We start from the raw sequence: 19,855 nt of genomic DNA, 5'->3' as shown, positions 1-19,855 counted from the left end.
AAAGTGGTAAATTCTATAAAGGTACATTTTTGAAATTTTTATCAAATTTGTTGAATGTTCAAAACCTTCCCTGGGGTCATGTGAGGTCCCACACAAAATTTGGCCCCGATCGGTTCAGCCGTTTTGACTTTTATAGGACACAAACAGACAGACAAGCAAAGTATATAGATAGATAGATAGATAGATAGATAGAAGTGAAAACTTAAAATTAGACTTATCTCAAACTTATTCCTTTTTTTGTTTCAAGGAAATTTCCTGCAAGCATTTCTTTTTAGCAATCATCAAATATCGTTAATATACAAAAAATTTCTGAAAAATGTTTGAATGAATCTGTTGAGAGTAACTTGATGGACTACACCGTGGCTGCCTCCTTCTATTTTGGTGCCGGCTTTGATACTACTGCTGATCTTATACTTAACGAACGAACATTGGAGGTAACCATCTCAGTCTAGGCATTCATGACGTCATTCCTGGAATAGTTTTTGTTGTAGCTTTATCTTGAAGCATTATCTTTTTGCACGATCCCTACTAACAGTAAAACCTAAACATATGTATGACGAATACATAAAAATTTGTAATTTCCATACATATGACATACATATTTTCGTAACCATTTCCTTGGTAAAAATACGTATTTTATATCCGTAAAAATACGTTTATGACAAACGTAATAATGCGTATGCAGGCACATTGTTCCTTTATATCCATACAACCAATTCCACAAATTTCTTAAATCCATGTTCATATCAATTAATTTCAATCCAATCCAATATTCTTCTACACAAATTCACTCTATTATCATTCCCTCATCTGCACCCATTAAATCAACATTCATATATGCATTTTGTCTGTATCTTCAACACTACATGTTCAATATCTGTTATACTTTATTCACTTACCATTGTACCTGATGCAAGACTGCTAAGTGTAATTCTTCTATTTATCAAAAAATCGAGATTTACTGACATTGATTCTAATGAAAACATCAATTAACTCCAAAATGGTAGAAATTTTGAAACATTGAACTGAACTTATCAACATAGTTGCATTGAATTTCTTACATCCTTTTGAAAAAATCATTAAATGTTTTTAAATTCTAGCTTAAAATGCGTTTTTGTGCAGTTGGGGTTTCGTGAATATATTGACACTAACTTTGCATACAATTTACAAACATATCCGTAGTTTTAGGTTTTCATCAAGCTTTTCAACTCAAAATACAATTTTTCAAGTAAAGAAAGAAAGAAACCGAAAAAAACGTGAAGCATTTGTTTTGAATTTTACAAAATATGTGTATTTTTAGGTTTTCATCAAACTTTTAAGCTTCAAAAAAAAATTTTTTAAGAAAAGAAAAAAACGAAAAAACTCATAAAAAAAAACAGATAAGCTTGAAAAAAATAATTGGTTTGAAATTTACGAAAAAATATGTATTCTTAGGTTGCATCAAACTTTTAAACTTAAATAAAATACAATTTTTTAAGTAACCAAAAAAACGAAAAAATACGTAATAGTACGTCAAATAAAACCATAATAAAAAATATTTGGTTTTAAATTTACAAAAAAAGTACATATTTTTAAGTTTGCATCAAACTTATAAACTGTAAATAAAATACAATTTTTTTAGTAATGAAAAACGAAAAAATACATAGAAATACGTAAATAAAGACCTTAAAAATTAGAAAAACTACTTGGTATACGTAATTATTTGTAAAAATACATTTCTGGAAAACCTAAGCATTGAAAAAAAAACTCTTGGTATACGTAAGTTCTTTACCAAAAAGTTGAGCATACAAACTTTTACGTATATACACCTAATGATACATATACCTATATAAAGGCTTTATTATTTTTAGGTTTTCGGGGTAGTAGGGTTACAAAAGGTCAAGTAAGGTCAACACAAAATTTAGGCAGAAGCTGTTCATTGAGAAATATATTGCAGGACAAATTTGCATAAGAAATTTAAAAGGGTTAAGAAGAGGATTTTGCACTTAAGATTCTGAGGAAGTAAAAATTGCTAGTCTTGGTATATTTGTCAGATATATTTATAGAAAAAGGAACTTTGAATACGTTTAGTTGATTGCTCCCTACTTAATTGTTCCAATGACAGATATTTTTTCCATTCCAGGAATCATTGGGAGATAAAGAGACTCTGTACCTTTGGATGTATCTTTGGGGATATGCAATTGGGTTCGCCGGACCCTTTTTTATTGGGCTAGGTAGGTAGGTGATCAGTAGGATAATAGATAATCAGGTTTTAAATTTTGCTTCGCGTCCCTAATTAATACGAACCTTGAATTTTAGTTTTATTTTAAACCTCAGCAAAATTTCTTTGGATGTTCATGAGCATGAACTTCATTAATTGCTGATTTTTTTGTGAACTTTATCATTTTTTTAAAGATCTAGATATTTATTTTGTAGCAGAGATTAAGATATTACAATTGTATTACAAGTTTACAACTTTCATAAATGGAAAAACTACATTATTTATTTTCTATATAAATGATTCATATGATAGACACAGATTAGACTTTGAATGCCAGTGCAATATTTCGCAGCTGACTCCCTCGTCATCAATTGCTGAGAAACAACAGAACTTCCTGTAGTTATTAACCAACTGATATTTAATTTGGTTGTCTACTTTTTCATATGCTCTCATTGCGTTGTGTCTAACTGGGCAAACTGTACAATCTTTTTCTTCACAGAAAGTAAAAACTGGGTTTGCAATGTTTACATGTGGTTTTAGTTCGATTTCAAGTTCAGTTTCAGATTCTGGACCAGCTTCAGTCTCAAGTTCAGGTTCAGGCGCAGACTCAGTCTCAGGTTCAGGTTTAGGCACACACTCAGCCTCAGGTTCAGGTTCAGGTGCAGACTCAGTCTCAGGTTCAGGTTCAGGCTGGGGACTGCACTTCCTTCAGGGGAGACTGCACTTCTTGCTGGGGTAGTCTCACTTCCTTTAGAGTTGACATCACACCTCTGTTTCTTCTCCTTCTCCTGTTGACGGGTCGAGAAACTCTAGAAAATGAGAAAAATTCTTCTCCATCTTTAGTCCACAGGTTAAACTTGATATCCAGTTCTAGATCCACTCCTTCCCTATACAACTCCAAGAGTTTATGTGTAATTCTCATTTTTTATGTTTTAAACTCCTCGTCCTAGCAACAGCTAGCTGGGTCAGCTGGTATCAGGCTAGGAGAGTGAGAGTCACAGAGATGTGTTGTTGCTAGCAGGGTTAGGGGGAGACTGAGCAGGGTTAGGGGGAGACTGAGCAGGGTTAACCCTGTGAACTTTATCATAATAATTAAAATTATGCCTAACTAACGCCAACCAAGTCAGACTTACAGACAAACATGGCAAACATTCAACGACACTAAAAACCTACCTATCTACTGTTGATGCAGACCAATGTTAATAGTTTTATGTATGAAAATGTTTTAGAATCTCCCTACCAGGATTGTGGTAGTACAGATCTATTGCATTCACTGGCAAACCATAATCTAACCCTGGAGCATACAATCACACTCTCACAGACACAGCTTTTCCTCCTTACTAGATCCTTCAGGTAACTATCCAATACTGATGCTTGACTTTACAAGTATAACTCCGACATCAAACTATTTTTCTCTCTTTCTATATAAATATAAAAATTGATCTGCGTTTGTCTATCTGTTTGTTTGTATGTCGGATCATAACTCATAAACCCCTGGACCGATTTGTTATGATTATTATTAATATTATTGGGGAACATATAGTAGTACCACGGAAATGTTCTAAGCTTGGGCTAAAAATTCTAAGTTGACCGGTCTAACTTTTAAAGAGAAAGTTTGGTTTCCCTAGGCTGATTCTTGGGTCACAAACAGTTGTTTTCAAGGTCAATTACATAAAAAAGGCAATTCAAAGTAAAGTTTAAATAAGTGACGAGTAATATAATAAAAGATTTGATTTTTTTATTCATAGCAAATTTCTAATAAAACGACTTTATGATAAGATCCATCTTCAAAAGGGTTGTTCTGAATATTATGTCTTCCAAATTATTGCATTAAAACAACATTGAGGCAACTTTTAATCAATTCTTTGAAACTTAAAATACCAGAATCTTAATTCAAAAAAATAAATGGAATGTAAATGTGTCCCGTCAAAAGACCTTTGATGAAGAAAACATATTTTTAGGCTCGAAGCGGATAAAAGATTGTTTTGTATTCTATCTAAGACAGACAGGGATGCTTGCTTATGCTTAATAAAAATTATAAAAAGAAATCTTGAAAATTTGGCAAATGGATATTGTCTGTCATTTGTAGGCAAGCTTATTCAAACGGATGATACATTATAACCCAAGCGGACACTGGTAAGTGGCTAGAGCTCGACCCTGGAGATCAACGTAATATTGCCTATAAAACATGATACTTTGACTGAGGTTGATTGGTAAAAATAATAATTATAATAGCTAGTTACCAATCAAAAGACACTAGCATTAGTCCACTAGGCCTGTTGCCTTGTATCTTAAGCAATTATAAGAGTATTTTTAGTGCTCAATTATCTATTAAAATAGTGCTTGTGAATAAGAAAATGGCACAAATAACTAATTTTTAACTAATTAAGCTGTAGGATATTATTAGATCTTTTTTTTGTTTAATTTTTTATGTTTTTTGAGTTGTAAAGCATAGTCCAGGTTCCCTGAGGCAACACTTGTGAATTCAAGAATAGAGGAGATAGTGGATTTAGTTCTCCTCTACAATACAATTCAATCTAAAATTGAGTCAGAAGGTAGAAATTAGATGAAAAAGGTTGATATTTGAAGAAAACTCCTGACCCAAACAATTTCATGAGGACTGGTGTAAAATAACAACTTAAATCCAGATCCAAATGGCAAAATATAAACAAAAATAAAGCTCCTTAAATTTTCTTGAAACGAAAATTTAGGTTTTGACCACCGATTCTGCTTGTACTCAAGTATACCTATTTTAGCTCTATTAATAATGTTGACTGTTTAGTGGATTTTGAAGCTGAAGTAAGTATTGAGGACGAACAGTTGACTGAATTGTCAACTTCTATCCAGGAATGTGATGACCGGATGATTGAACTTTGGGATAGTCTAGAAAGCAAGGTTGGTTCTTTCTCAGGGTTAGATATTTTTCAACATGATTTCCTCACCTGAAACGGTCAAGTTAAATGTAATTTTTTTATTGTATTTTATTGTGCAGGTAGTAGCTGCATATGAGTATGCATATGCATCTAGAGTGAACCATAACCTTATAAAGGTAATAACATTGATGCATCTTACTTTTCTGTGATAAAATCCAAACCACAAAACAAAAGTTAAATTAAGTCTAAAAGCTGATTAACTTTTTAAAGGTTGTGATTGGTATACCTAATATTATTGGGATGGTAGCTGGTGCTCTAGGTGTCATTGGTAAGAACACTTTTTTCTTATTTTTCCTTCAATAATTTGATTCTGAAGAAGAAGAAAAGTCGCAATAATCCCAAAGTTTTCAAAGCTAATTAAACTTCTATTAACGTTTTTAATGTCCTGTTAGTTGTCCTATTTGCAGAGTGGCCAAAATGTACGGATTGATTTTTTTAACCCTAAAATTGTAGGGATTGTACGGATTGTACGGATTTGTTTTGAAATTGTACGGATTGTACGGATTTTTATCCTGGAAAATACACCGTTTTTTTAAATTTTCACTCATTTCAGCAAATTTTTCATGAAAAAAAAAAAATCTCGTCAAAATGAAGTTAGTTTAACTTATTTCTGCATTCTAAATAATATTAGATTGATTAATGTTTCAATTGACAATCAAAATTTATTCATAATTTGTATCCAGTATCCTGTACCCAGAATCCTGTACCCAGTATCATGTACCCAGTATCATGTACCTAGTATCATGTACCCGGTATCCAGTACCCAGTATCCTGTACCCTTATCATGTACCCAGTATCCAGTATCCTATATCCTATATCCTGTACCCAGTATCTTGTACCCAGTATCATGTACCCAGTATATAGTACCCAGTATCTTGTATCCTGTATCCTGTATCCTGTATCCAGTATCCAGTATCCAGTATCCAGTATCCAGTATTCAGTATCCTGTATCCTATATCCAGTATCTTGCATCCAGTATCTTGTGTCCTGTATCCTGTATCCTGTATCCTGTATCCAGTATCCTATATCCAGTATCCGGTATCCTGTATCCTGTATCCAGTATCCTGTATCCAGTATCCAGTATCCTGTATCCTGTATCATGTACCCTGTATCATGTATCCAGTATCCAGTATCATGCACCTAGTATCATGTACCCAGTATTTAGTTTGTATATATGTATGAAGCCAATTTTTTACAGATTGATTCTTACATGAACTGAACACAAAATACAATGAATGAAAAATTGAATGTTTTTTTTTCAAAAATGGGATTTTTTTCGAAAATTGTACTGATTGTACAGATTTTTAAAAAAAATGTACGGATTGGTTTAAAAAAATGTACGGATTGTACGGATTTTTAAAAAAAAATTGTACGGATTGTACGGATTGTTTTTCGAAAATTGTACGGATTGTACGGATTTCTTCTGAAAATGTACGGATTTTTGTACGGATGTGTTCAAAAAAGTTTTGGCCACCCTGTATTTGTTTCATTTATAAATTAAGCTTTTCTATTATTGTGTTTTCTGTACCAGAAAGTCGAGTTGAATCACAACTAAAATTTTTGGATTTAAGACTGAAACACATAAAAATTAATAATATTTTATGATCAGCTGATGCCTTTTTACTTGAAATCCATTGGTCTGATCTTCGAACTTAGACCAATAAGAGCCAGGTTTAAGAAAGGATTTGAGTTAAACTTATTGAATGGTAAGAACGGTTGTAACACACTTCCGTCATTTTAAAGATTTTCATGTATTGTTTTTAAATGAGATATTAGAGAAAACTTGTAGAGCTTGTTTAGAAAGCAAGGATTATTCAACACTACCTCTACTAGCAGATATACCAGCTGTACTTTGGGAAAATATCAGGCAGTTCATTTTTCAGGCATATTTTCATAAGGAGTTATCGTTGATAAATCTTGATCCTCCATACCAGTCTTCTGCTTTTAATTGTAAATAATGTTAAGTTAAAAATTCAGTAGAATTGGTTCTCGTGAAACCAGAAACATCAATATCAAAAAAAATATCAATTCTGATAGTGAATTTGAAAACTATGAAACTGATATTCCTTTTCCTAAGCTCAGAAGAGCACACAATAGATTTATGATTTGATTTGATTTTAAAGGAAAGAATTCTTTTTCCAATTTCTACCATTTTAACAACACAGGTTTATCCCTGGTTTTTTGGACTATGAATACAAAAAATAAGCTTAACGTTTTTAGAGTTTCTTGTAAACTTAGTTGAGTTTTTAATATTATACCTTTATCAAACAAAACTATCCAATTTATTAAACAAAGTGGTAAATTCTAAATATGTATTTTGTATTGTACATTGTTTTCAAAAAATTAACAACGAACAATTCCTTGAAAAGATATTTGAAATGGAATTTATAATTTTTTGTAAACTCTGAAAATATTTTCGAGTAGGGGAGACCATCTAATGATTTCTTTGTGAGTGAAGCTTTGTCAATAAATGGGCATTTTTCTTGGGGATATGGATATACTGCTCCGTACTTCCTTGCGCTGGTCAACCCAGAACCTGGCTGCGGGGTCATTGAGTTCTTGGACATTTCCAGGTAGAAACAAAATAAACGCTCAGACTAAGCTGAAGGTACTGTAGACGGTTTTTTTAAAGACCAAGCAATTATTTAGTGGCATGTCTGATTCCTTTTAAACCTTTCTCTGGTCAAGGATAGAGAAATATCTTTATTTGCATAAATGCATTGTGTATTCTCTTGAATGTTATAGGGTACTGTTGTCTCTGTAGAATGAAGAACCGCCTGAAATTACGTCTACAGAGCTGAAAACTTGAGAATGGTGGATATAGAGATCAATTTTTGATCTCCTCTTTATCTTAATCTCCAGATTAAATAATGTTTGTTCTACTCTTGTTATTAAATCAGATTAATTAACCGATCAGCATTAAGGATATCCCATTCTAAAGTTTTCAGCTCACACCTTTATACTTCTCAGCTTTTTATTTCCTTTTTTAGACAAATCAAAGAATTTTTTCCAGTGAATTTTCAGAAGTTACAGCGAGTTCAGGAACTTTACAAAAACCTTCGGATCTGGCCGAGATATTGTTTCAGGCAAACTTTTTAAACATTTTCGAGCAAAATAAAGTTTTTGATAATTATTGAACATTTTTACAGATTGTAAATTTATTTGCTAGGAAGCGCAATGTTATCAGTTAACACTGTTCCCAGCTTTTCTTCTTATAGGTACGTAGTACAGTTATTAGACAGTAACATCTCTCAAAGTATCAAGCGAAAGATAATAATGCTGTGAACGTTACAAAAAAAAATATGACAAAGGCTCTTTTAAAAATGTTGTTTTTAAAAGTAGTTCTGCTTCACTTAGCATTTTGTCAGATAATCTCAATAAAAATTTGGCTTGGCAACTCAGATTTACCCAAGAAACGAAATTCATCTTAAGATGCTAATTTAGATCTTCAAATACTGATTTTCAGATTGAAAAGATTTGGTCGAGAGCTGAAAACTGCTCTGCATTGTTTGTTGAGTAGGAAAGAAGAACCAGCATATGAGCTTCTCTTCATTATAGGTTAGAGAAATTGAAATTTATTTAATCATAGAAGCTGATATCCTGAAATAAATGATTCGATGTGATTCGATGTGATTTGATGTGATTTGATGTGATTTGATGTGATTTGATGTGATTTGATGTGATTTGTTGTGATTTTATTTGGTCTGATCTGAAATCGGAACTCATATTTTTTGAATCTTTGAATCAGGAAGTCCTTTTATTTTTCAGAAACCTGGTTAGATATTGCACTGTTTAGGAACTAATCATCCAAAATACCATATCTTTAAATCAAAGGTTTTGGGTTAGAAAATAAGTGTAGATTTAAATTTTTGTGATTTAAGTCAAATTTTACTTTTGGATGATAGAGATTTTGACAAAAGGATGGATCTCACAGCTTCCGTCTACTCCTTGCTGGGAAGAGATGTATAGTTAAAGCGGATAAAAAAAGAGGTGGATGTAAAAGTCGTCATCATTCTGATCTTTAGGCAGAAAAAAGTTTAAGATGCAAAGTTTCACAAAGCATTTATCATTGTAGTACAAACCTAATCAAAATATTTTGGGGGATGTTGATAAAATTTATCAATATTTCATCTTAAAGGGACTGTTAGTGTAATTTCATGCAAAGATGGCATTGCCCAATTCACAACGGTACACTTGAAACCTTTATCTGATCACCAATATGGAAGATCGATGTTGTTCTAGGTTTAAAAGTGCTTAATTCTGATTATTCACATATGTTTATCTGCAGTTGAAATGCGCAAGTTATTGTAGTGAAAATTGAAAATTATCAGTTTTCAAAATTATGAACATTAATATATTCATACTTGATTAGACAAAGTTTAAGGGTACCGTTGTAAACTGGGCATTGTTTCTTTGCATGGAGGGTCACTCAAAATTACGCTTACAAGCCCTTTAANAGGGGGGGGTTAGTCAAAATTAAAGATAACTTCAAAATACATGGAATTCAACTTGAAGAAAAATGCCAATAACTTTGATTAAAATCTCAATTTTTTAACAGCTTGGATAAACATAGTAAAACTTTATATTCAAACCAATTACAAGAGTGAAGGATAAAATCAATATGTATGTTTATTGTTTATAGTTTACTTTCTCAGAATTATTTGCATAATCCAGTGTAATTTAATTTGAGACAGTTTGTCATGTACACTGTATATATATAATTTCTATTTGCACTTTTGAAAGATATCTGATGGATACAATTTGTCAATTAAATAAATAACAGAAGTTTATATTATTAAAAGACGACTGTTAATCTTCCACCTGTCAATACGTTTATCCGCTTTTTATTATATGTATTAATTTGATGGTTATTATAGATAACAAATACAATATTAGTTACAATTTTATCGTTGTAGAGTTTCCCTTTTTCTTAAAAAATAATTGGAATGACATGACATCTAATTTACTTATAAGCTCTTGGTGCAATTGTTATAACAAATATGGCTCCGTGGGCAAGTTTTACCGCTTAATGATTTTCAATCAAGAAACTACAACGTAAAATATCTCCCAAAGAATTAGTTTTAAGTTTATCTCAAAAAGATGATTTATATATAAGAGTTCACAAATAATGAGGTATTAAATTAAGAGCACACACGTCCAAATAAAATAGAAAGGGTTGTTCGAAAAATAAACCCGTTAAAAGTCAGTCCACAGCCTACAGGTGGTTTCTTAACTATTTTTTGTTGTACAATAAATTTCATTCTTCTTGTACAATGTGCAGAATTTGATTTTAAAACTTTTCAATTTTCCCAACATATTGAATTTAATTTCAGTGTATCGACTTATTTACATTTTTTCGAATAACATCTGTGCTATATAGTTTAGTGCCACAAGGTAGTTGGTCCGTGAAATTCAAGTAAACCTGAACATTTTTAAATTTGGCTGTTTTGATTATGCATATCATTCAGTCAAAAACTTGTGAGACAAATAAATGCGCGACCAATTTTAGTCTTTAATGTAATTTAAAAACTTATTTTCACGCATTGGATTGATATTTTTATTAGATCTAGTTTTTTTCTTTCTTAACTATATTAGGAGCAGGCTGCTTAGAATTGAAAAATTTTCTGAATCGAAGATTAGCAGACATTTTTTAGGAGATTTAAGAAACGTTATATATTAGAAAATTTCAAGATGGAATATATATATATATATATATATATATTATACACTACTTGGTTGTTAACGGGAAATGCCAGATCTGGTGCTTGGTTTCTACAGCCTAGGGTTTTATATCTGCCCGGAGTGTGAGCGTGTGTTTGTTAATTACCAACCTAAGGGATTCTAAACCTGTTGTTAAAGAAAACCTGAATACTGGATACTCGGGTTGTTTTGACTCAAGTTCTCATTGGAACCAGTGTTATCAGGAGAATGGATATGATCCTGTCAATAATCTAGTGAATGGTTGAATATGTTTCTGTGAATATGTGTGGTTTGCTCCCGTATCTATCTATCTATAGGACTGTAAAGGTATAAGGTCTACCTGGAGCCCACTCAGTCACCTGGCTCCACAGGTGCCGGTACATACACACACTTTATACGCCAGGAGTTTTTATCCACAATACACGGTATATAACCTTTATGTACATATAAACTAGTGTACATATCTTATCTATATTTGTGATTGCAGAACCAAGAATGTAAACCGCAGTTTAAGTATCAGTAGCTATGTGGTGGTGAAAGTGAAAATACGATTTTTTGTGAATACATTCAGAGAGAGATACTTAAAATCTTGGAATCCATTCTCGACACTGTGATAAAACTTGGTAAGTTTCAGCCGACAATAGACGCAGATTTTCTAGGAAAATTACTTTAAATTCTTAATCGACTATTGTCTATTGGACCACCTTCCCCTTTATTCTTCGTTTTAAATTGACCAATCCAACACATTTATCAGCGTCTCAATTGAAAGAATTATATTTTGACCAGTTATTAAAAGTTGAATGCAAGATCATGTTACAATTTTAAATAAACTATTCTAATCAATTAAAACTTTATTATTAGTTTACATTTCTCTTGATTAAACACCCTGATTTAAAGAAAGGAATTTTAACAAATAAAAATTGTAAAGGGAGGGAGAGAGGGAGTTCTGTCTTTTTAAACCAATCTAATTAGTAATGTCGTGTCATATAATTGTTAACTTTGGATCTTTTTATGGTTAAGGCTTTGATATTTTCACAAATGCAAAACACGTATACTAGCAAAACTAATAATATCATGTTTTCTTAGATATTGGTATTATAAAACACTTTCTACTCAAAATTATAAAATAACATATCAATTAGTATTGAGATATTTTCCTGCCCACTCCCCCTCTGTTGTTCCTAGGGTTTAAATGTAAAATAAAAAGTAATGAAAAATATTCTTATTCTGAAAGGGGCGATATGAAGAATAACTACCCCTGAAGAAATATTTAATATTTTCTCATTTATAATATACAGTTCATAGTCCCCCCCCCCACTTACCCCTTCCGTTATTACACCTTTGGACAGGGGGGTACCTCACCATATTGTTAGCCAATATTTCGGGTTAGCTCTGGTTATTGGTCAAGACATTTACTGGGCCGAGCGCCGCAAAGGTTTAGTACAGTAGACAATCCAGTAAAATATGAAGTTTTTCCTAAAAGATTATAGATAAGATAAGATAAGATATAGTTTATTGCTAAAAATACACATACAAGTTATAATGTTACAGACAAAAAATCTGCAACTATTTTTATATTGTTCACTATATTTATGTAATTATAGCAATTAGGTGGAGATTAGTTATTTGCTGTTTTGGGTATTATCCCCACCTAATTAATATTAAAACGTTTACAATATGATGAATATTACTAGGTTTTGAAAGTTTACAATAAGTCAGGGATTACTAGTTAAATTTAGAAAGACCGAGGTGCAGCAAAACAAAATAATTGATTTTTCAGTTTAAAGTTTAGTACGTTTAACAGAATAAGATTAAGCATGTACAAAAATCTACAAAGTTCTATATTCATTTTTTGCAAGAATAACAAAAGGCCGTTTATTGCACTTTAATTAAACTTTTTTTAAAGATACCTAACGAGGCACTTCTTTTTAAATCAATTGGCAGTTTATTCCATATCTTAAAAAGTGTATATGAGGGAAGATATCCGAATGAGCTTGTATTTTAAATGTCAATTTGATAGTTAAGAGATCTTTCAAAATTTACGAGTTTTTTAAAGTATTGTTAAATGAGATTAGTATTAACCATTTTTCTGACTTTATTAAACAATTATTTAAGCAGTTGTAAGTTTTTTTACTGAAGAGTTGGGCATTTTCAACAAGCTTTGTTACATTTTTTCAATTTTCAAAATCATTTTTTTGGTTAAAATGATTTCTTTCTCTAACACTGATCTTTAAGTTACACAAATATTAACTTTTTTGGTTTTTTGTTTTTACATTTATTCAACCATCATTTTTTACTTAGTAAGAGTAAAACATCATTTGTCCTTAATATGCAGAAGACTGTTACACTAAATTATCCGAGTCCAACTTGGGCTCTCATGTTTGTTTTATATAATGCTTGGTCATATTAGTCCATTCCATCCACTGAATGAGTTCAGAATTTGTTTCAACTGAAGCCAATCTTTAATAATAAAAAATTTTGAAGAAAAACTTTGATTTGGAAAAATGCTCATTAACCTTTAGTATAGAAAATAAGGTGTAAAGGACAAATGATTTTTACCTCTCTGCCGGATAACTTATGTATAGGACAAATGATTTTACCTCTGCCGGATAACTTATATATATATATGACAAATGTTTTAACCTCTCTGCCGGATAATTTATGTATAGGACAAATGATTTTACCTCTCTGCCAGATAACTTATGTATAGGACAAATGATTTTACCTCTCTGCCGGATAAGATATGTAAAGGACAAATGAATTTACCTCTCTGCCGGATAAGATATGTAAAGGACAAATGAATTTACCTCTCTGCCGAATACATACATATAGGACAAACGATTTTACCTCTCTGCCGGATAAAATTTGTATAGGACAAATGATTTTACCTCTGCCGGATAACATACATATAGGACAAATGATTTTACCTTTCTGCTGGATAACATATGTAAAGGACAAATGATTTTACCTCTCTGCCGAATACATACATATAGGACAAACGATTTTACCTCTCTGCCGGATAAAATTTGTATAGGACAAAATATTTTACCTCTGCCGGATCACATACATATAGGAAAAATGATTTTTCCTCCGCCGTATAACATACATATAGGACAAATGATTTTACCTCTCTGCCAGATAATATAGATATAGGACAAATGATTTTACCTCTTTGCCGGATAACATATGTATAGGACAAATGATTTTACCTCTCTGTCGGATAACATATGTATAGGACAAATGATTTTACCTCTGCCGGATAATATATGTTTAGGACAAATGATTTCACCTCTCTGTCGGATAACATACGTATAGGACAAATGATTTTACCTCTCTGCCGGATAACATACGTATAGGACAAATGAGTTTACCTCTCTTATAAATATAGTTATGGAGGGTTAGATATTCATTTTTTGTTCTCGTAAAATCTTAACAACCAGATGATACTGCATATAAGCTTGCTTAATAATATCGCTGCAGGCTTCTTCTGTGTACAGAACCACTCGCCCTTACTTCCAATACCACGCCCTTAATATATTAAACCACGCCCCTTTTTTTAAATCCACGTTCCTTCATTTATAGGAGATTTATTCTCTTAAGTTAATTCTGTAAATAACAGAAATTATAATTTGCCAAAGCATTCACACTTGAAATTAAAATATTTTTTCCTGATTAGTATTTAACCCTTCATTGCATGCAATAAATTCATGGTTTCTCTTTAGTGAAGGTAAAAATCTAATTTCCATGAGAGTAATCCATTAAAAGTTCCTTTATATAAATAAATAAATCTTCAAATATGAATAATCAACTCGTTCTCTTTTTTTTAAAAAAAAAAAGTTAATTACTCCTCTCTTATTCATTTTCGCAAATTGCACTTACATAAATATCCTAGCTGCAGCGTTCGGTGACCTATCTTATCCTATAGGCTATTATTCGGCGCCCTATCGCATCCTAGCTGTAGTGCTCAGTGCCCTATCGTATTCTAGCTGCAGCGCTCGGCTCTATATCTTATCCTAGCTTCAGCGCTCTATCACAGCTACGGTGTAGTGAGGTCTGCCACATGTCTTATCCTCCCCTACGTTTAATTGTGGAATTATTTTCTTACTCAGTTTGTAATAATATATGGGAAAATTTTTAGAACTTGTAAGGTATTGAGTCTTTGCCACAAACTCAAATTTTCAAATACCCATTTTGCAACTGAATGTCGTAGACTTTAGATATTTTTAAACTATAGATTCTGTTAGATCACAAAATATAGTTTTGAAATGTTAAAGGTTTACACCATCAGGCTGCAAAGATATAAGGATTAGAAAATTAGATTTTGTGGCAAAGCTCAATTCCTTCCATATTCTGAAGTTTAATGTGCATGTGTTAATAATTATAAACATGTTTTTTTCAGTTTTAATGTTAAAATGTAATTATTTTAAAAGATATAGATTTCTAGATATGCTTCAGCTCCTCTGATTATTTAAACTTCTGGTTGCATGGAGGTTGACTGGAGTGTTTATGAATTTTTTTAAATAATCTGAATTTATTCCAGTTTCTTTTTCGAGTATTTCATCATCAAAATGTGATTTAAAATATAGGAAAATCTTTTTCCTCCGGCTAAACAAAAGGCTTGAAATTTGCATTTATATCTTAATTTCAAATACGTGAACACTCCCTTTATTAGAAAATAATATTACTGCGTGGAATGGCATGGAGGGGGGGGGGGTATTGTTGCCAGTAAAATATATAAAATAACGGGAAGAAATAAAATCACCATAAAATTTAAGTCTTTAAACAGAATTGCTATGCCATATTGTATTATCTTATTACAAAGCGAAAGATTAAATTAAAAAATTGGCTGAACTTTTGCTTTTCTCCTTTGGATGAAGCTTTTTTTTGCTTCGTGGTTAATGATATTATTTTATTTGATTAAATAAACCGACAATAAACAGTATCCCTACAAAGTTAAATTTTCTGAGAAATAAGTCATCTTCATGTACAAAGTAGTAATCTCTGTTCGTCTGTTTGTACGTCAGATCATAACAAACCAATTAACCAATTTGACTCAAACTTTGATTGGGGCACTTGGTTCTTGGCGTTTGGTTAAAAATTCTTAGTTGAGTGTGTTGATTTTTTTGGGAACATTTAACTGGGTTCCTTATCTAGTTTTCATATAATTCATAAATTCATAAAAATAATGATTTTGCTAGAAAAATCATAAAAATTAAGACATTGTATCCTAGGTGAAGAATGGGGTCCAGAAAGTATCTGGTTCTGTTCCATTCTGTCTCCTGCGGTCAGAACGGTCCCAACCTAGGGGCAGACGAACAGGATATTGTCCTCATAGTTTATCTTATTCTAGATATTACTAATAACAAGGTAATCTAATTATTTTTTAAATTTACTCTCTTCCCCATACAAAGTGTTGTTTATCGTTGTTGAACGTTTAAAAAAATTTATTAGAATTTCCAAGGTTTTAAACTGTTGTTAAACTTTGCAATATCTTTTCAAAAAAAATGAAAAAAAATATCTTTGTTTAGGTCCAAAATAACATTTTTTAAACATTTGCTTTTTTCACACTATGTCAAATTTTAACACTGAAAAAATAAATAGGGAAAAAACGAGCCAACTGAGAGCACAGCTCTACCTATACATCGAGTAAACAGCAAATGTACCTGATAAGTGTCGGTTATTCTGATACTGTATCCAAATGTGTACACTGTACACTTTACATGAACAATGTACTTCACCAAAAATATATCTAATTATCGTAAGGAAAAATATTGAAATATTTGTTTTCCAAACAAAACTTAGTTCAAAGTAAAGTTGCTAGAACAATTTTTTTTAAATATTTTAGCCTAGAACTTAACATAACTTTACTTAAGTACTTAAACAAAATTCGGCTCCTCCAGTGGAAATTTACAGGGAAAACGTGGTTCTAATGTTGAAAATGGAAGAATGATTTCTTTTCTACGCAGACAACGCGTAACTCATTTGGGCTTCTGCCTCGGGGTTATTGTGAATTAAACACGCATAAATCTTGAAAAGACGACAATTAGTGTCCTATCTGTTATTTTAATTAATCTATGGAATAATTTACATTCACTACATTCATTGTGATGGGGGGGGGGGGGCACAATACACAATAGGGCAAATTAAGTTAGATAACATGGTACATTGCAACCATGTTCCACCCCTCAGTGCTCGGCTATGCATAGCCCAGTGCAATGTGCATATTCATAAAATAGATCTACAGACTAGAGAATGTGAGATGGGAGCATTGAACCAGGAGATGGGTTGGGTCCTAACTATCTATCTATCTTTTAAATATCAACCAATCTGGTTCTTCACTCCTTACATTGGCCTGAGCTGATTTCTTCATATAAGCCTAGGGGCGAGACTTTTTTCTCTATCTTGTGATATTAACCTCGCAAATTTTTCAATATTATAAAACAATTTTTATATAATTTGCTGTGAATACACTTTTATGATTAAACAGTAAACACAGAAAGAATCCAAGTTTTTATTTTGTTAGAATACGTTTTTAACATTTAGATTTTTTAGATTTTGACTGTTAAGAAGTTCCCAGTTCGACCCACAGGGCTGGATATAAATGAAAATATATTGTCAGAGGAGGTAAGATTTATGCGTAGGTGCCCCCCCAACACCTAGTTTAAATTATCTCCTGATTTGAACCCCGAAAAAAAAAACATTCTTAATTTTTTCTGATTCACTGAATTTAACATCTCGACTTTCCGATTCACATTCACACCGAATAGGAAAAATCAAGGTATGTTTACTCAATGTAGGCGGTGTTTACACATTTTTTTTGTTTTTTATTGTTTAATTCCACTGTACTACTAATCAACTGGTTTAAGCAACAACAACAAATCTAAACAAAAATATTCAAGGTCAACAAATTGGGGTAGTTTACTCCACCCAGGAAAGGTTAGATCGTTGTTTACTATCTTTGTTACTGTTTGAAAAAACTATTTTCTGTCACTGTGAAATGTGTACACAAAACCTATCCACCCAACATTTGGTAAACATACCTTGGAAATAATAAATAAAAGGATCAACAGATGCTTTTTATGATCCTTTTTTATTGAGAAAGCCCGTTTTAGTATTGATGCAAACTATTGGAACTGAAATAATAAAAAATATACATAAATATTAAACAGTTAACACACCAACCATTAATTTCAAACAGAAAGCTGTTTCTCTGATTTATGATTTCATAAAATGTTTTTATTTTAGAAAATTTATCATTTATTGAACTGAATCTGCTATTGTTTAAAGTTAGATGCATGCTGTATTTTACCACCAGGAATCCGGCAGGGCCGGGATTCGGGATTCTCACAGTTCTCGGCTCATTTTTTTTAATTAGAAAAATGTTTAGGTTTCATTTTGAAGATTAAAAATTACACTCTACGATTGACACTGGCAAGTGGCCACGGTACCCTTTAAAGCTTTGTCTAAGCAAAATGATGAAGATATCATTGTTTTCTATCTGAAAATTGATATTTTACTAATATAGTAGACTGGAGGATTATTACAGCAGTAAAAATAGACATGGATGTTTTTATTTCCAAGATGCAAAGAGGGTTACTGGAAAAGTGTAACCTCTTTATTTGTAAATGAGAGGATTTTTAATAACAAAACAATAGTCAGTCAACCATCATTCTATAGAAATTAGAAGTTTTTACCTTACTTTACACCAAAATACGTACGAAATTTTCGAAAGCATCGAGATTGAATTGAGTTTCTATTTTTGTCGCTGGAAATATTTTGTTACGTCCTCCAAATTCTAAATGCGATGTGGATCTTCATTGCATTGTAAATGTACAATGCACATTTTACATTCCTTAAATTCTTGAGACAATTGACCTTTACCATGGATATATTTCAATTGATAAATCATTATTTATCTCTTGTAAAAACTATTTTAACAATTTGTTAACTTGTTCTCTTGTTTCTAGGTTCGAACCGAGTATCAGATCACAGATTATGATATCAAGGAATGTCGGATTAAAATCTTCTTAAATTTTTTAAATCAAGTTTTTTAAAAGCCATATTTATTATGATGTTACAGTGATCGGTGTTTATATCAATACAATGAAGACGACTAAGTTGTTTTCAAATTTTCAAAGTTTACATGTAAGCAAAGAGAAGCTGTTACTTGACAACTTCTCTTTATTTACATGTTATGTTGCCGTTTGAAAGCGTGGTAAAAAACAAAATTAAAATGGAAAATCGTCTTCATTGTATTTATATATACGACGACGACTGTATTAAAATCGAGCATTTTTACTGGCCTGTGTTTAAAAAACAAAAATCCATATCTTCCAGTCCTTTTCAGAAATAAAAGATATCAATTATCTAAATATTACCCTGTATTCTGACTAAGCCAAAACCAACAAAGAAAAGTTATAAAATCTTGATTAAATGCAGTAAAAATAAATTAATTGTGTGTTAAAATGCCGGTGCTGCAATGTGGTTGTCTACCAAAACACATGTCTTGGTTTCTTCAAAGCTAATTATTTGTTTTACATAGTTTTACTAAGTACATCGTACATTAAAATGTACATGATTCAGAATATGAAGTGTATGTATACTCCTCTTAATTCTTGCATTTATTTTTAATTCCCAATTTATAATATTTTAAAAGTACGCAAATTGAATTTTATCTTTAGTTAGTTGCAGTGCTTAGGATCTGGATCCGTTGGATCCGGAAGATTTTGGCCTAATGGATCCGGATCCGCAAAAATATGCGGACTTTTTTACTTCTAAAATTCAAATCTGAGCGTTTGAAAAAGGAGAGATTATAAAATTTCCTCATATCTGGATGGTTCATTAAGTTGTAGGATAAAAAAGCGAGAAGAAAATAAAACAAAAATTCGCAAATTATTTTTTTGTTAATAAATTCAGTAAATCTTAAAGAAATGACCTGGATCCGGATCCATTTTTTCCAGTGTGGATCCAGGATCCGGATCCGCATCAAAATTAAATGGATATCCTCAGCACTGGTTAGATC

General features: G+C 31.6%; 2 protein-coding genes across 8 annotated transcripts in view; both read left to right on the top strand.

Annotated features, from left to right (window-relative positions):
* Positions 1-9,270, top strand: part of LOC111712904 (uncharacterized) — a 13,751-nt gene extending 4,481 nt beyond the window's left edge. For 2 of the 6 annotated variants that reach the window (XM_023487657.1, XM_023487660.1), the window contains 15 exons: positions 341-434; positions 2,123-2,213; positions 3,430-3,553; positions 4,162-4,209; positions 4,661-4,755; positions 4,983-5,095; positions 5,193-5,249; positions 5,344-5,401; positions 6,934-7,016; positions 7,558-7,706; positions 8,158-8,219; positions 8,303-8,351; positions 8,600-8,691; positions 8,902-8,929; positions 9,054-9,270. In XM_023487657.1, the coding sequence (XP_023343425.1) occupies positions 341-434; positions 2,123-2,213; positions 3,430-3,553; positions 4,162-4,209; positions 4,661-4,755; positions 4,983-5,095; positions 5,193-5,249; positions 5,344-5,401; positions 6,934-7,016; positions 7,558-7,706; positions 8,158-8,219; positions 8,303-8,351; positions 8,600-8,691; positions 8,902-8,929; positions 9,054-9,102 (1,192 nt within the window). In that variant the 3' untranslated portion in view covers positions 9,103-9,270. Of the gene's footprint in view, positions 1-338; positions 435-2,122; positions 2,214-3,429; positions 3,554-4,161; positions 4,210-4,660; positions 4,756-4,982; positions 5,096-5,192; positions 5,250-5,343; positions 5,402-6,933; positions 7,017-7,557; positions 7,707-8,146; positions 8,220-8,302; positions 8,352-8,599; positions 8,692-8,901; positions 8,930-9,053 lie in introns of those variants that run through there. The other 4 variants (XM_023487656.1, XR_002767555.1, XM_023487658.1 and 1 more) reach the window with 4 other exon arrangements.
* Positions 9,271-11,133: 1,863 nt separating this feature from the next.
* Positions 11,134-19,855, top strand: part of LOC111712901 (RNA-binding protein fusilli) — a 30,469-nt gene continuing 21,747 nt past the window's right edge. The window contains exons 1-4 of one of the 2 annotated variants that reach the window (XM_023487652.1): positions 11,134-11,456; positions 16,065-16,200; positions 17,386-17,457; positions 18,801-18,839. In XM_023487652.1, the coding sequence (XP_023343420.1) occupies positions 16,072-16,200; positions 17,386-17,457; positions 18,801-18,839 (240 nt within the window). In that variant the 5' untranslated portion in view covers positions 11,134-11,456; positions 16,065-16,071. The remainder of the gene's footprint in view (positions 11,457-16,064; positions 16,201-17,385; positions 17,458-18,800; positions 18,840-19,855) is intronic. The other variant, XM_023487653.1, reaches the window with a different exon arrangement.

Source organism: Eurytemora carolleeae, unplaced genomic scaffold (assembly GCF_000591075.1).
Source record: "Eurytemora carolleeae unplaced genomic scaffold, Eaff_2.0 scaffold1340, whole genome shotgun sequence".
Taxonomy (NCBI): domain Eukaryota; kingdom Metazoa; phylum Arthropoda; class Copepoda; order Calanoida; family Temoridae; genus Eurytemora; species Eurytemora carolleeae.
Note: the sequence above shows the minus strand (reverse complement) of the source record. Positions and strands in the feature narration are given on the sequence as shown.